Here is a 17,253-nt window from a genome sequence, read left to right on the forward strand (position 1 = left end):
AGTATTAGGTAGAGAAAACGGTTATGTTGAGAGAAATAAATCTCAAACACGCACATAATAAAAAACAGTCAAATGTTTTAAAAATGTTTTCCAGCAGACAATTGAAATACCTTTAGGAACGATATTTGTATCCACTCTTGGCCGGTCTGTTTCTACACTTGCATGGACCCAGATATTTACAAGGGCTATTACAGAAAAAAGAGAAGCACGTAGTACTCGACTTGAATGTCAGTTGCTGTTATATAGATGGTGTAATATCTTTGAATTATCCTGGCTTAAAACTTTTCTACATCTAATGTACCCAAAGAAACTTAAAATTAAAGAGACAACTGAAATACCTTTGTTGAAACCGCAAGATGTTTAATTAAATTGAAATTTATGACAAACGTGATGATTTTGACTTTCGCAATAAGTGGCAATATACCAACATCTTCAGCCTATGTTGTATATGTGTCACAGTTGGTTTGTTACTTCGAGACTAACAAGTTTGATCTGTACACGGACTGCCTCTGTATGTCGGATGTCGTAAAAACAGTTTCAAGGGTCCAGCCTTTATTCATATCACCATTACCGAAGTTTCACGGTCGACACCACAATTTGATTAACCGAAATGAAATTTCTTTTATCTCGCAGATGCGACTACATTCAACATGTTAAAGACTAACTACCTACCAAAGTTTACGCGTACTAGCTGCAGTGAGGTAGCTCCTTTGACATAACTGTATCGGAGCAAGTAAAAGGAGCAAGGTCATATGATCACTACAGTTCCCAATTACCACTATAAATCACACTTCCATCGTGTGAGGGGGTTGAAATTACACTAAGATGCATTTCATTATTCTTTTGAAATCTTCTGGTAAATGTTTGACAGGAATTTATATTTCATCGCATTTGATTTATAATATGGCGAAGAAATATCAAATCCTATCAAATCTTTGTTCTATCGAGTCAAAGATCAAATCCCGGTGTTAATAAATGTACAGTTGGTATTGGCCCACTATAACCTTGGTTCCCTTGATTACTCTCTCCCAGTTGTTATGGATTTTTTTTTTTGGTTTTATTATCTTAATCTAATCTGTCTATTTCAAATAGTTTTCCACCATTTCCGCGTTATTTACTTTGTTTACATTATGATATTTATTGAATTGAAAGAATCGTCCTAATGTGAATTGTTCTGACAGGACCCCTTTTTTACTCGTGTAGGGGAGTCGCATTATAATTGCTGGACTAATACCGGATTATACTCACTTGCAATATGATGATTGCCCATGATGAAGCAGGTCATGTTTACCCTTCCAGAGCACCTGGTGTCACTTTCTTTTTTGTGGGAGTTCATATTGCTAATGCTTTATTTTTGTTTGTTTGACCTCTTGTTTTGCTTAATATATCTTCAATTGTTAAGTGAATCTGTTTTATTCTCTACATTGTGTATGTAGATTGTATTTTGTTTCCTGTGTTCAGGCCATCTTTTGTGATTTAGATGTTTTTTTTTTATATCCCACCACTGACGCTCCTATATTTGTTGCTGATATATTGCATTATAGAATATTGTCAGCGAAGTTGTGTGATAATGGAAATATCCTTGTAAATATGATTGTCATGCAATCCTTCTGTAACTAATAATTCATATACCGGAGGTGGCTGAAATGGTTCATGTATACCGCCTCCCGATTCTTGATAGGAAATGTTACTGGTCATTTCAATTGTACTATTTATTTGGCCTTGTCTTGATGCCATCTGATTTTGTCCGTTGCTTACAGAATTTATTTCCTCGTAGATAGGTATCGATGTGAAATTATGCATTTCTTGGCGACGTTCGTTGTTATAACTGTTGATCGACGGAAACCAGCTTTTTTTATGACACGTGCATATTAAAATAACAATAACTGTTATTACAAAGGCACATCCAGTTCCAGACAGTATGGATACGACGGGGATTTTAAGATCTGTAATAGAAAGAGGTAGAACGTAAGGGGTAGCGATATATGCAAGTCAATACATTTTTCACTGAGTAGTTAAATAGTGCTTGTCTAGAAGGCAAGACATGTCTAAATGGCTAAACAAGATTCAATGATAGTTTACTTTGAGCACTTGAGAGCCTTATGAAACAGAGCAACTGGGATGCGTGTCCCAGGTGATGGAATCGGGTAACCCTGGCGTGTTACATGCTGGGGTTGTCAGGCTATAATACGGAAAACCTGACCACAAACCATAGTGGTGCACCGTGTTGGGAAAGATGTCACGTACCTCGCACGTTAAAGAACCCTGCTGTGGTATTCGATAGGAGTAGGAATCTTTGCTCTCCGCCACAGGAGGCTAAATTGCCCGACCTTACCCATCCCTCCCCTTTTCTAATGGCAATAACAATTTACATTTGCATCATCAATATCTAGGAAAAGAGACAAGACTTAACCATATCATTTGGATGAACTCAGTTGTAACTATTTTATCTCTCATCATTGAATTTGCTCAGACATTTCACAATAGAAGGTTTTTGACAGAGTTATCCGCTCTTGACATGTTAATATTCAGCGCACTTCAATTGGAGAAACATCCTTGAGTGAAACTATATTGACAGATTGGTAGGTTTTTGACAAACATGCATATGTTTCTGCTTTTTCCCATTTGCCCGAGTCTTACAAACCTTACACATAAATTCTATATGATATCGACAAAAAAATGAAATCCATGATACTTTATATTTGATTGCATATTTAGATATTGTCATCTGGGATCCTGTTTTTGAATTAATGTTTCACAGTTCAAAATTTAGTTTTATTTTGATCAAATCTTACCACTTAAATACAAAACATACACAAGAAAACAACGAATCTATGAGCAAGGTAAATGCACAGGGTAGATAAAATAGTCTTATTTATATGACGAAAGTATGTGTCAAATGTTAATTATTTTTAAAAAAAATAGCTAATAACACCTTCCTTCTTACGAAAAAAATCAAGACCTGTAGCCTTTTTTACAAAAAATTGTAAGAGTAAAATTAGTCGTAAGCTGTGACGTCACAATACCTAACTGGATTGCATTCTTTTGATTACCGCTATAACCTTGGTTCCCTTGATTACTCTTTAACTCTATTATGACATCATAACTTACGACTAATTTTACACTTACGATTTTTTGTGAAAAAGACCTCTGTTTTATTGTGAATTTGTTTTGATTCCTAATGATATTAGTCTCCTGTGTTTTCTAAACTAGAAATATTCGTTTTACTATTAACGAATTTAAATACCAACTTGTATACCACCGCACCTTTTTTGGATGTTGACAGTGTGGAACCTTTTCCACTTCCATTGTTTTCACTGGCTGCTTCAGTTGATATTGCATCTATACTTGTGACATTAATGTATATTTTTGTACCTTTAACGAAACGGAACATTCTTCAAGCACTAGTCTTGAGATGTCAGGGTCAACTTATCGAAGTTTAAAGTATCGAAATAATGGTTGATTTCCGATTTTATAACCCATATTGTTATAGAAAGTATTTAGCTACACATCTAGAGATTTTAAATCTATTATATTTCAACTACAATGAACTTTTAAAATAAAATTGAGTGTGTTTTGGAATAAAAAGTACGAAAACAGTTAAAATCATCATTTCAACTACATAGGAATAATGTCCGATTGAAAATGTATAATGTTAGTGAAGTGTTGTTTTGTTTTAAAATAATGTGTTTTTATGTAGATGCAAGGGGTAATTTAATCTTATTATTAGGGATAATGTATCTCATTACGGATTTTAAAGCCAATAAAGGGATGTTGAGAAATTAACAATAATTATTGACTAATTACCTGGTCCATGCTCCGAGTTTTTAGAGGAGTCCGAGTTGCTCATTTGCTTTTGTTACTTCGCATGTATGATTTTAGTTACTTTATGTTCTTTGTTGTTGTGTATGTCTGTTTTCCATGTCTGATCTTTGTCCCTGGATTACATTCATATGATTACCGCTATAACCTTGGTTCCCTTGATTACCCTTATATAAAGTATTCCATACTGATTGGCGAGAAAAACGGTTAATAACTTGAAGTCCAATAGAACCCTTTTTCATGTTTTGATCACAAATATGACTTATAAAACTTATTGGGATGTTTCTTGATTTATCGGCATTTGTTTAACTTATTTCAATATTTCACAATTACATATATAGACATTTCTATATTTCCGTACCTTGTACTGGTAAGAATTTAACATCGAATTCAACGATGGTCTCCCCTCTCTCATTACATTGGTATGTTCCAATATCTGCTTCTTGTACTTTTGGTATTGTTAGAATATATGTTGTAGAATTTGAGACTACCGATAGTCTTTCTTGCCTATCTATCGATGGATTGACTGAAGAACCAATCGCAATTATTTCATCTATGGACCCGTCTGGTTCTAGTAGAATCCATTGATTAGCGTCGTTTACTGATGTCGGACAAATAAGGACAACTGTTTCGCCTTTGTTGACCTTTACAGTCGTCTTATGTACAGAATCAATGACTTGAAATAAACCTGATTTGGGTGTTAATTTATCGATTAAACGAAATATTCCCAGATAATCATATAAGAAAAATTATGATTTTGTTAAAAAAAAGAAATATTTCTTATCATTACTTCTCTAAAACTTTTAGACATATAACTAGTATTCAACTTAAATTTCAATTATTTTTAATATTTTGTTAAAAAAAAAAGTGGAGTGGTGAATGACATCCTTATAATGCTTATATAAATTATGCATCATCTTGCCATGAAAACGTAAGGCGTTTTTACTTGTTTTTAATTATTTATTGAAGTTTGAAAACAATTTGATAAGATAGATCAAAGAGTTTAATAATATTTACCAATAATAATAAGTTTCATTTCCATAAAAAAATTTTCCAACATTATCATTATGATGAGGAATTATTTCCTTGTTAAATATCTTCCGTGTATCTATTAATATTCAAAGTGTGATTTCCTGTTTTTAAAATTTTGGTTTTACCACATCATTCTTATTACAATCGGTATTTTGTTTAACAAATAGCAGCAACTAATAAATCATCTAAATTTAAACTTTTTCAACTTTTCATAAGATGATTAGGAATCATTTGTTTACAAAGTATGGAAAATGTTTACCAAGTAATGCGTAGGGGATATCTATAGGTGTTCTATGCTGTTTAGAGTAACAACAATGTTTAATGCTTTTAAATTAGATTTTTTAACTGCGTGTTGGGAATACGAGTATGTGTTCGGAAATTTCGTTATATCCTTTAATTAATGGAAGATAAAACTTTTTTCTTCAGACAAAGACAAATGGGAGACATTGGGTACACCAAAAGCAGAAGAAATACACTTAACATTTAAAGATTGTCTTTTTTTTTGTTTTGGTTACGCCAGCCAACAATATACGATTGTCTTGGCTCGTACATCTTTTATCTTACAGCTTCTACTATACTTCGTGCACTCTTCCATTAATACAAGTTAAGAGATTATTCACCGATTAGACATATGCAGAAACGTTTAGAGTAAATAGACTTCATTGATATCTAAACTCCGTGTTTTTTATGTAGATGCATGGGGTGATTTATTCTTATTCTTAGGGATAATGTATATCCCTCTACGGAGTTTAAAGCCGATAAAGGGATGTTGAGAAATTAACAATAATTATTGACTAATTACCTGGTCCATGCTCCCAGTTTTTAGTGGAGTCCGAGTTGCTCATTAGCTTTTGTTACTTTGTATGTATGATTTTAGTTACTTTTTGTTCTTTGTTGTGTATGTTTGTTTTCCATATCTGATCTTTGTCCCTGGATTACATTCATATGATTATCGCTATAACTTATGTGCCCTTGATTACTCTTATATAAAGTATTACATACTGATTAGCGGGAAAAACAGTTTCAGTAGATTATAACTTAATGTCCGATACAACCCTATTTCATGTTTTGATCACAAATGTGACTTATAAAACTTGCAAAAAAGTTTAGACAACATAGATTTTATTGATGTTGTCAGACATGATGCTATACATTTATTTTTTTTTTCTTTCCTATATTGATTTGTACTGTTATGAAATAGTCCATGTCTAATTTATATTTATTAATATCTTTTATCTTTATTATTCATTATTAATTTTTATTATTACTGTATTATTATTATCTATTTCATTTTTTTTTCTTTTCTGTGTTTTTCCTTTGTACCATTATTACTTTCTATTCGTAATTATTCTTACATAATTTTTTTTGGTACTTTTCTGAGTTATAAATGTATGTGTGTCTATTTGTAATCTCTATCTGTATGAAATAAAGAATTTAAGATGATAAAGCTATGTGTATCTATAAAGAATATGATATTTATCAGTTTCTTGCGATGGGATAATGATAGCAAAGACCACAGAGAAAAGTATTTTACGTTGTATTCAAATATTTGATATTTACAAAGAAATCGAAGGGTATTTATAAACATCTAAATGTTAACTATCCATGTATGTTAAATCACAACAAGTTCACATATTTCTTATTCGAACACATGTACAGACCACAAAACCAGTGTAAGGTTGTCATTCAGTGATCGCTCATTTGATATAAAAAAAAGTATCTACCTAGTGATAGTGACATTACATCATATAAAGACTGTGTCACTGTTTTAACTGACGTATATCAACACGTTGTTCAACTTATTCATGTGATAATAGCTGACGACCTTAATGCTAACTACGTATATGATTTGAACTGCTCATCAGTTACCAAGCGTAAATCAGATGAACTGCACAAATTTCTACAGGAAAATGACATTACAGTAATAAATCATACATTACCCAAGGATTAGAGCATATATATAATCCAATGCATTCGACACTAGACTATATTCTAATCTTACATTCTATAACACATTATTTTCATGACTGTCTTGAGTTTAATAATAATAATAATAATAATAATAATAATAATAATGAAGTCCTTCATTTGAACAGAATTACATAATTAGAATCAGGATTATTTTACATTATGGTCCTGCATTATATACATAGTTTACAACTTAAAGTATAAAATACACATTAAATGAAATTAAATTTTAGATAGATAATATTACATGTATATAATAGGAATTCATTAAATAATGTCTAGTTATTGGTCGACATGTTAAAATAGTTATCTAAGTATGCCCTTTTAAAACATTCAATTGTAGAACAGTTTCTTATACTCGACTGGTCAAAGTGTAATAATGGGAACCAAAGTTATAGCAGTAATCAAAAGAATGTAATCCAGGGACAAAGACCAGACAAGGAAAACAGACATGCAAAACAAAGAACATAAAGTAAATAAAATCATACATACATAATATCAAAAGCAAATGAGCAACTCAGACTCCACTAAAAACTGGGAGCATGGACCAGGTGCACCGGTAGGGTAAGCGCCCTCTGCTTCGCTTTTCTAGAAACACCCGTCGAGTTGCTCATAAAAAGTCTAGTCCGGGGTAGACAAAATCAATATGGTAAGACCAAGATAAATAACAATAAAAAATAATACCTACAAGTTTGGAATGCTCAACAGTTTCTAATACAATATTGTCTATATTGATATGAATTTTACGAAATTTTGCTAATTTCTGTTCAGTACCAATAAGCATACATTGAGTCTTTTTAAGGTTCATTGTTAGTTTGTCACATTGCATCTATTTTATTGCTTGATGGAGTATGGCATTCAGAAACGTGTGTAGCTTCTTATCATAACACAATAATATGTACTTCACACGTGCAGAACAAAATTTATCATTTGACTCAAAGGCAGATATAGAAAATGGTGCCACCCTACTGGAAGCCATACTCCGTCAGGCAGAAAATAGTTGTATACCTAAATATATTTACAAATCGTATTTGAAAACTTACTGGACTATTGTAAAAACTAAACGTAAAGGATCGAAAATGGAAGACCACGTGAAGAAAGAACATTTGTGTATTGTTGATTACAAAAAAAAGCGAAGGGAAATTTTGATATTGTCCAGATAAAAGCATATAATAGCTGATTGTGACATAAAATCATTTTGGAAACTTTATCGTGCTAGGCAGTCGAGAAGCCTTCAATTGTGTAACAATCTCTAAGTTAATGAAATTAAAATCCGAACCCCACAAGGTATCACAATGCTTCGATGAACTTTTACAGTGCAATGGTTTTCATTTAGTAAACTTAATTTTATCTAACACTTTTTAGTTTACGAAATGAAAACCATACTGAAGGACTTGCGTAAATAAAGTTTTTTTTTTAAGTACAGGTAGGTCATGCATTGAAACTTTTGATGAAATATGTAATTGCACACCTGAAATCAAAACGTAAAATTACGAGAAGCATGATTGACACAATAATGAGTGTGTTATGTGGGATTTAAATAGCCAGTCAATTGACTTCGCTAAAGGGTTGACTCTTTAGCCGATTCGGTTTGTCGCTGGCTTGTCACCGAGCGGTCTATGGTTCGATCCTCGGTGGCGGAGTATAATTTTGGGAGTAAAATCATGCTCTGCCATTACAACACACATAAAACATGATGATGTGAATAAGCAAATACTCTCAGAGTATCTTAACAGATATAAAACATACATTCTTGATCACTTTCGAATAATTTACTAAGACAAAATCTACAGCCTCAATCCATTTTTAGACTACTTGTAGACCAGTGTATACGCTGTCTAAATAAATGTCCAGTTTTATGTTTATTTTAAATCAATACGCATATGTGGACCTTGGAATAATCCTGATTTATTCTAATATAATGCGACATTGTATACTGTTTATTCATATCTTTTGGTAAATGTAGTGAGTCATCGTATATCATTACGTTTTCATTGATTTTCATAACACGTATGTTATAAATGTTCAATTTATCATTCTCAGTTATTTATTTGATATAGATGTTTATGAAAAAAAGCAAGTAGTTAACAGGCGAGTTTACAATACATGTTGTTTGAACCTATTGAAATGAACAAGTGTCGTCTTTGTTATATTTTGTACAGGATGCCCATGTTGCAGCAAGAATGATGTATTCAACCAAGAGTGTCATGTTGCTGTCTCTCGTGTTTAGTAGTGGTAATGTTTCATTTCAAGTGAACAGTAAACAAAAAGAAATAAAGCGAATACGAATATTGTTTTGTTATAACAAGTATATTAACAAGATGTTAAGATGCTATTAACAATTGATCTAGCTTTTTAATTTAGTAGAAACTAGTAAGCTGTGCGGGCTATATTATAAGATCTGAATACAGGAAATTGATACATTTGTGCGGGATTCTTCAGTAAAGAATTATTATCAGAAATGTTTTAGGCTTCAAATGTAAAATCATATATATAATAAAATCACTTATACAATAAGATTTATGATAGTACGTTTCGTGGAAATCATGTATTCTCTTTAAAATACGTGAAATGCCCTGGCGTAAATAATATCCAATATCAAGTCGGATAACATGAATAATTTTTTTGACCGTGATATTATCACTCTTTTCAGTGTAATAATACCTTTTGATCCTCTTCCATTGAACCAAGGCTTATGTGATACTATTTGATTTTTTTTTAAATCAAAATTTCAATGTTTTTATTTTTTTCTGTTGTAATGTTTCTTTTTTTAAGGTACTTTCCAATGAAGCACAAATCTATGTTTTATGCGGAAAGTGTCAACGAAGAAACTAACACTTACCTGTAGGGCAGCATACCTTTATCACAGGATTGCTATAATAGACCCCCTTGGCCGTACGCGGGCCGATTATCTACCTCCCTTTCAAAATGTACAGTGCGATCAGCATTAAAAAAATGGAACAATTAGTCAAAATCCTAGAACAAACGAGACAATATATGCAGTGACCAGAAATTTTGATAACCATCTTAGCGGTAATTGGATATGCCGTCATGGAAAAAAGAAGGATGTTGCTAATTCTTAAGCAAAAAGGTAAATCAGCTTGATTTTGTTTAATTGAGTTTGCTTGAAAGATGTTTAGATCATGACTGATAGTGTGGCAAATATCAATTGCCATTTTCCACAATTTTGTAATATCATTTAAATCAGAATTCAAATTTTTCCGAAGATGTTCAAATTGACAAGTCGATTTTCGCTGCATCTTTTGAAACGGCATGGAGATAGTGTCTGATGAATATCAATATAATGCTCATCTTGTTCAATGTAGTGAGTCTGCAATGCCGCAAAACGATTCAGTTTGTTTTTGGGATATAGTTGATCGCTGTAATTTGATGTATTATGGGGAAAATCAGACAATATATATATCCAGAAAATGGCAAGCGTTAAGGACACAAAAAAACCTTTTAAAACTAAACTTGATATCAGTTAAAAAAATAAACATCAATCGATCATGATGAATATTCATATGGATTTTGAATGCTCATATGAATTTGAAAAAAAATAATTAGACATTCACTGAAATGCCTCCAAAAGAGTATTTAAACTAGTTTTTGTAAACAATAAAGTCATGCCTTGTTCTATCCGATGCTATCACCAAAAACAAATCGAAATTTTCATCATCAGTTCAATGCATCATTTGATGTAAACTGTGTTAAGTAGTGTTTGATTTAGGTAAATGTTACTCTACTGCGATAGTTTATCTTACGCAATGCGAAAGTTTGCGTTTTATATGTACATAACATTATCTATTTTAATACCATCAAAGTGGCATAAATTCTCTGATTGTTTTCTTTAATTTGGTAACTTTTTTAGGTTTTGATATTAGAAATATATTCTATTTTAATGATATCAGCTCAATAACTGAATAGCACACCGGTAACAGAAGCCTGCTGATTAGTAATGTTGTTACAATAGCCTGGTGACTAGTTACAGTAGCCGGATGACTTGTTACAGTAAACCTGGTGAATTACAGCTACAGTAACCTAGATTTGTTACAGTAGTCTGGTGACTTGTTACAGTAGAATGGTGACGTACAGTAGCCTGGTGATTTGTAACAGAAGCCAGCTGACTAAAACTGTCTTGTTACAATAGCCTGGTGACTTGTTACAGTAGCCTGATGACTTGTAACATTAAACCTGGTAAACAGTTACAGTAACCTAGATTTGTTACAGTAGTCTGGTGACTTGTTACGGTAGCCTGATGACTTGTTACTGTAAATCTGGTGTTTACAGTAAACCTGGTGACTGTAACATGTAACAGTAGCCTCGTGACAGACTAACAGACAGACAATGTGGTCTTAGATTGGGAGTATTCTAAAATACTATTACACCCTAACTAGTAAGCAAATTTGGAAAATTTTCTTTTGATACAAGGACACATTTTTTAAACAAAAACAATGATATAAACAAAAACAATAACATATTATTCTGTAATGCCAAGCACAATTTAAATTTAAAAATCTTATTAATAATACCAACTTACCAAAATAACTTCAATTTAGAATACCTAAAACAACATTAGTACGACCAACTAATTATGAAATGTACAATTTCTATCATTAGACTCAACCAAATGTGTCATTGATATAAATCCATCCACATTGTAAATTGAGTCACACAATAACACATATACCATATATCCAGTGCAATAACACATATACCATATATCCAGTACAATAACACGTATACCATATATCCAGTCATAGTTTGTGAGATGCTAATTTTGGTGTATTTTTGTGGTCTGTCTAAAATGCCACAAAATATTCCTTGAAATTTTTACTCTGGGCTTGAATACTTAGTGCACCACTAAGCCACTGCAAAAATAATAAACACCATTTTTTTTCATCTTCTTGCCTGCAAATCACCAAATCATAACCTGACCAATATGAAATATCCATCATTTTTCATCAATTCTCATATTTTTCGTATTGTACATTCCAAAATGTAATTTTCAACCTTTTTAATGCATATTCAATAGAAACTACAACTATAACAGATATTTACATAGTAAATATATATAAGGAGCAATGAGTAAGAAACATAATACCACAATCAATGACACAATGTCCTGAGGGTAACTAAACTGTCACAGTGGTACAGAGTTAAAAGAATTTTAAGTTCGGAGCACTACAATAACTGTCAATCACCAAGGAACTGTTGATATCACAAACAATAGAGAATATTCTAAAACATTAAAATCCTGTTTAGTTTTAAAGGCCCTATGTCCAACTAATCTACACACTCTCTGATATGCAAGTACATAATAAACTTAAAAAAACACTTACATTATAAGTCAGGTATTGCACAAAATTCCTGATGTATTTCTTTAAGACATTGTACAATAAGTTTTTCTATTTCCATTCCATTCTTTAAGTCTGTATCAGACATAGTCACATGATCTTGTGTTTTCTTGGTAACCACAAATATTTCTTTCTTCCTTGTCTAATAAGTTTGCTATAACAATCTGAAACAAACAAAAATAGCCATATTGAATTCAACATGAGTTTTGTGTCAAAACAAAAGCCAGATTATTTTTTACATAAAGTGCATGATTAAGGTAAAGCTAGTCTAAAACTAGAATTACAATTAGAATCGTTCACAAATTTTCTACTTCCCCCTTGTTTAAACATGTATATAATGATATTTTAGATTTTCAAAATTTTACACGAAAAATAAACCTAAACAGTCGGAATTCTAGATAAAGGGTGTAAATGTGTAATTACCCAAATAAAAAGGGGAAAAAACTTTGTAGCGTCATAAACATGATAAAAAAGTCTTTAAAAAACAGCAAAAAATAGAAACCGAATTTAGAAAAAGTTGAAGGATGACGAAGCAATTTCTGATAATTGGTAAGAGCTCTGTTTTTGTTCCTTAAAGGTGATCACTTCAAAACATTTCAATGTGCCTCATATGTGTTAACACGAAAAACTTAGTTGTAAAAACTGCATACTGATCAATTACTCAATTCATATCATATTGAAGGAGTGATACTTTGCTAGAGAAAATCACAAAATATGTTTACACTCCATATGATAGAGAAATGGTGATTTCACTCATTTGACCAATTCTCTGAAGCTCTGTTAACAGCATTCAAAACATAGGTTTAGATATAAGATCTGAGAAATGATTCCCTTGATTCCATCTGGGTCAACTCTATGCTATACAAAGATATTATATCTATGTAATTTAACTTACTTGATGCTGATATTTGTCTAGTGCTTGAAGTGCTTTTGATATCAGTAAATCCCTGTCTGTCTCAAGTTTTAATAAACACAAAATGAGTTAAAATCAAAGTGCTGTTAGCACTGAGGATTTTTAATTCTAGAAAAAATGTAGCACGACCTAATCTTCAAAGATAGCATGACGTAAAATAAAACTGTAACTATACATTTGTGTTTTCCATATTTTTAGAACTTTTTTTTCTTTAAAATTTAGTAACTATATTTTTGTGTAGCGTTCAGAAATAGTAGGCAAGTTCCAGGCATAAATTGGTGACGTTGGGTATTTTAATCCTGAAGGAGAAAAAACAAAATTTATCTTCTCTGAATAGCAGGTGTCTTCCCAAGACGAACAATGGAAATATATAGATTTTCTGCCAGTTTTATCTTTGTATGTTCATAGTACTGGTTTTAATTTATTACACATCTTCTTCATATCTCTACTACATGGGTTTCCTATGTTATTCTTGAGTAACAAGGTAACGTGTTCTAATGAAATCATTTAAAGTCAAAGATCTACATTTTTGATAAAACTAAATAGATCTGTGATTAGATAAGATATACTTCAATGTCTATCAATATTTAGAAAAAACAGTGTATGGCCCAGAGTTGTCTCCCTTGGATAACAGTACATGTCAACACAGTGTAGTACCTTGAAACTAACAAATGCATTTGGAACCCATTCAGCTACCAGCAGTTCTGACATCTTACGCACCAGTTCTAATGACAACTTCACTGGTCCACTCGAGGATTGGATATTTTGTTCTGGCTAGAAAATAAGAAAAAAAAATTTTTCAGTCAAAAATAGAATACTAGAAAAAGAATGTAATGAAAAGACTTACCAAGCCAAGAGACTTAAAATTTTTAATTGGCTTTTCTTAAGTTGCAATAAATAAAAGGTTTCTTTTCTTAATAAAAGAGAAACATAATAAAAAATCCCAACATGTTTTAATTTATTTATAACATAGTCAAGATTTAACAAACCATTGTATATTGCAACAGGGGAAAGGAGAAGTAAAGTAAAATGAACATATGTCTACATGTATGACCAGTTGTCTACATGTATGATCAGTAGAACAAATTTCAAAAATAACAACTTGTATATATATATATATATAAAATGAAGATAAAACAGTCAAATTGAAAAAAAGATGACTATATATATATATATATATAATGAAGATAAAACAGTCAAATAATAAAGATGACTACATATAATGAAGATAAAACAGTCAAATAATAAAGATGACTACATATAATGAAGATAAAACAGTCAAATAATAAAGATGACTAGATATATCACGAAGATAAAACAGTAAAATAATAAAGATGACTACATATAATGAAAATGAAACAATAAAATACTAAAGATGGCAATATATAATGAAGATCAAACAGTAAAATAATAAAGATGAAATATATAATGAAAATGAAACAGTAATATAATAAAGATGACTATATATAATGAAGATAAAACAGTCAAATAATAAAGATGACTATATATATAATGAAGATAAAACAGTAAAATAATAAAGATAACTATATACCATGAAGATGAAACAGTAAAATAGAAAGATTTTATAGACCATGTTACTTGATAACCCCTTTTTTGCATTTATTATTGCTGAATGAATGTTTATAAATGAAGCTCAATGGATTTTTCTGTTCTTTCCTGGTGTTTAGAAACGACTTCTTTCAAACAGAAAAAAAATGTTATAATGGTTAAAATATTAGTCTTAATAATGCAATAATAACCTAGTCCCAAAATCTGCATTCATTTCGCAAGAATTTAACAGCAATTTTTTTTCAAAGGAATACGTTCAATAAATATCAAATGTTACCCAATAAAATTAAGCTTTTCAAATAAGTCTGAAAACTGCATTCTTTTTATTGTTTAATATGTGCCAACACTGAAAAGAAAGTTAAATTGTAGTTTTTGCAATGAAAAAGAAAACACAAACCAAACAAAATGCAAAATAAAAGGCAACATATGTTAGTAGAAAATAGTGAGTGCACTTATCAAACATGAATGATAAGTTGATTTATGCTGTTCAATAACCTCCTTACTTTGCATTCCAATGTGAAACTTACCATTTGTTCTTTATGTATATAAACATATACAGCTGCAGCTAAATATAACATTGCTTTGTTTGCTGGTTTTAGAGCATCTGAACACGCTTGTATTAAATTGAGGTAGTCACTAAGGGTCTGAAACTCTATTGTTAATAATAAATTATCTCCCTTGATCTTTTCATACTTTATCAGAGTTTCCAGTATTCTTTGTTCATATTCATCTTCAACCGAAAATACAGCAAACTAATTATACATAGGTATCAACATTAAACATTTCTTCCCAGCAAGTATGAGAAAAATGCATAAAACAAGAGGCTAATAAGAGCTATATCTACTTTTAATTAAAATATTAGTAAAACATAATTAAATTCAGAAATTTTGGCTATCGAAATAACAGGAAGAAACTGAAAAAATTGTCAAAAGTGCATTTTTTAACGATACCACTTCATGAAAATTAAACTGATTTTTCTGATATTTGCACCAAAAGTAGATTTTGTTATACAGAACATTTTTCAATTCACATTCATCATGAATCTGCTATATTTTTCTACAAAACAAGAAAAAATGAAAAAAAATCATCACTTTCAGGGGTCATAACTCCAGGGAGGGTCAACAGATTATTCTGCAATTGGCATCAATAACAGATCTAGCCGATCAATTGCATATACCTGTATATATATTGATTTTTGATGTCCATTTTGTATTTTATGTTTGTTCTTTTTATTGTACTTGCCTGACCCATATGGGTATAATTTGCAAATAAAGTACGTGTATTATAATACGGGCAATAATTTTAACAGAGTTGTCTAACAATTTTGACTGAATGGGACATTAGTAGGCCTTACAGTTTTCAACATGTTGGCCAAAAATTGCCAAAAATAACAGAATATTTCACCTTTCAACGGTAATAAATCTAACAAGGAGTCATTTGACAATTTTGACCCAATGGAGACTTATCAGAAGAATCATTACCGATTTTGACTAATGGCAATTTGATGCTACCCATTTGTGTTCAAATATACCGGAGATAATGAACCATAATTGAAGTAGGGGGTTAAGATGCTTTAAAACCTTTAGAACACTTATAATGCTAACTAACTTAGAAGCTTTTAATAATACCACAGGTGTTTATCATGTTGTTAGTTGTTGCACCGCACTAGCTGATGATATTTCCTGTATTAGCCTGTCTCCTTTGGGGTTACAGAAAATGCTTGATGTGTGCTCGCAGTATGCTCATAAATGGACATTTCATTTCAATGCTAAACAATCAGCAGTTCTACAGTGCACTACTTACTCTCGTAACAATAAACTATTTTATCCGTGAAAGATAAGCCATGAGTTGGTTCCAATACAAGATGACTATATTCACCTAAGTGTGCAAATGAACTACGGATTTAAATCCGTTGAACGCAGTACGAATGAGTGCAGGAAAAGGCGTGATGCATTCTTTGCATTGAATAAACTTCTTTCCAAGTTCATTAACCCGAATGTTCTTGTACGTATGTATAAAACTATAATAGTTTCACGATCTATCCTATACGGATGTGAAGTATGGACTAACCTAAAAACTGCAGAAAAAACAATGCTTGAACGTTTTCAAGATTTTATTTATATTTTATTCGTCTCTTTTCATTCCTGGTTGATACGGAACGAACTCATTTTGGTTTCATTCCACACATTTTTTTAATTCGATTTTATAATGAGCTCTAAGAAGAATTTTTATTGACTGGCCATTTTCCTACTAAACGTGTATGGAAATCAATCGTGAATAATTCCGTTTGGCATGTGCAAGAGGCTAACTTGCGATATAAGTCTAAGGATGTAATATAGGGCATGTGATATAGGTCTAGAGGTGTTATATAGGATACACGATATAGGGTTTAAATGAACACTTCTAAGACATGTATAAACAAGTTATATTTCAATGTAAATATATGATCTAATAAATTATTTTATGGTGTCATTGTGCATCTCCCATTTTCGTTTTTCCAGATTGATGACTTTTGGTATTCCCTGATATCCTGATTCAAAATATGACGTGACCTTTGTCACTGATCGACCAAAAGGGGGCACCTACATCTTC

General features: G+C 31.4%; 1 protein-coding gene and 1 pseudogene across 4 annotated transcripts; both read right to left on the reverse strand.

The window, feature by feature from the left end:
- Positions 1 to 1,394: 1,394 nt before the first annotated feature.
- Positions 1,395 to 4,957, reverse strand: LOC148610012 (uncharacterized). 3 transcript variants are annotated; one of them, XM_088541834.1, is made up of 4 exons: positions 4,840 to 4,957; positions 4,184 to 4,510; positions 3,268 to 3,375; positions 1,395 to 1,946 (listed from the first exon to the last, which is right to left on the reverse strand). In XM_088541834.1, exons 1-4 carry the CDS (start codon positions 4,886 to 4,888, stop codon positions 1,552 to 1,554), a joined length of 879 nt encoding a protein of 292 aa, XP_088397960.1. In that variant the 5' UTR covers positions 4,889 to 4,957; the 3' UTR covers positions 1,395 to 1,551. The 3 variants fall into 3 exon arrangements, with proteins under 3 accessions (XP_088397960.1, XP_088397963.1, XP_088397962.1); XM_088541837.1 differs by having other exon boundaries at positions 3,252 to 3,375; XM_088541836.1 differs by lacking the exon at positions 3,268 to 3,375.
- Positions 4,958 to 9,364: 4,407 nt separating this feature from the next.
- Positions 9,365 to 15,912, reverse strand: LOC148610013 (phosphopantothenate--cysteine ligase-like; annotated as a pseudogene). Its single transcript, XR_015914832.1, has 6 exons — positions 15,904 to 15,912; positions 15,189 to 15,413; positions 13,750 to 13,866; positions 13,075 to 13,143; positions 12,165 to 12,343; positions 9,365 to 11,693 (listed from the first exon to the last, which is right to left on the reverse strand). The product of XR_015914832.1 is annotated as a phosphopantothenate--cysteine ligase-like (transcript).
- Positions 15,913 to 17,253: the final 1,341 nt, after the last annotated feature.

Source organism: Perna viridis, chromosome 8 (genome assembly GCF_037379345.1).
Source record: "Perna viridis isolate PV_CMFRI_1.1 ecotype Kerala chromosome 8, ASM3737934v1, whole genome shotgun sequence".
NCBI lineage: Eukaryota > Metazoa > Mollusca > Bivalvia > Mytilida > Mytilidae > Perna > Perna viridis.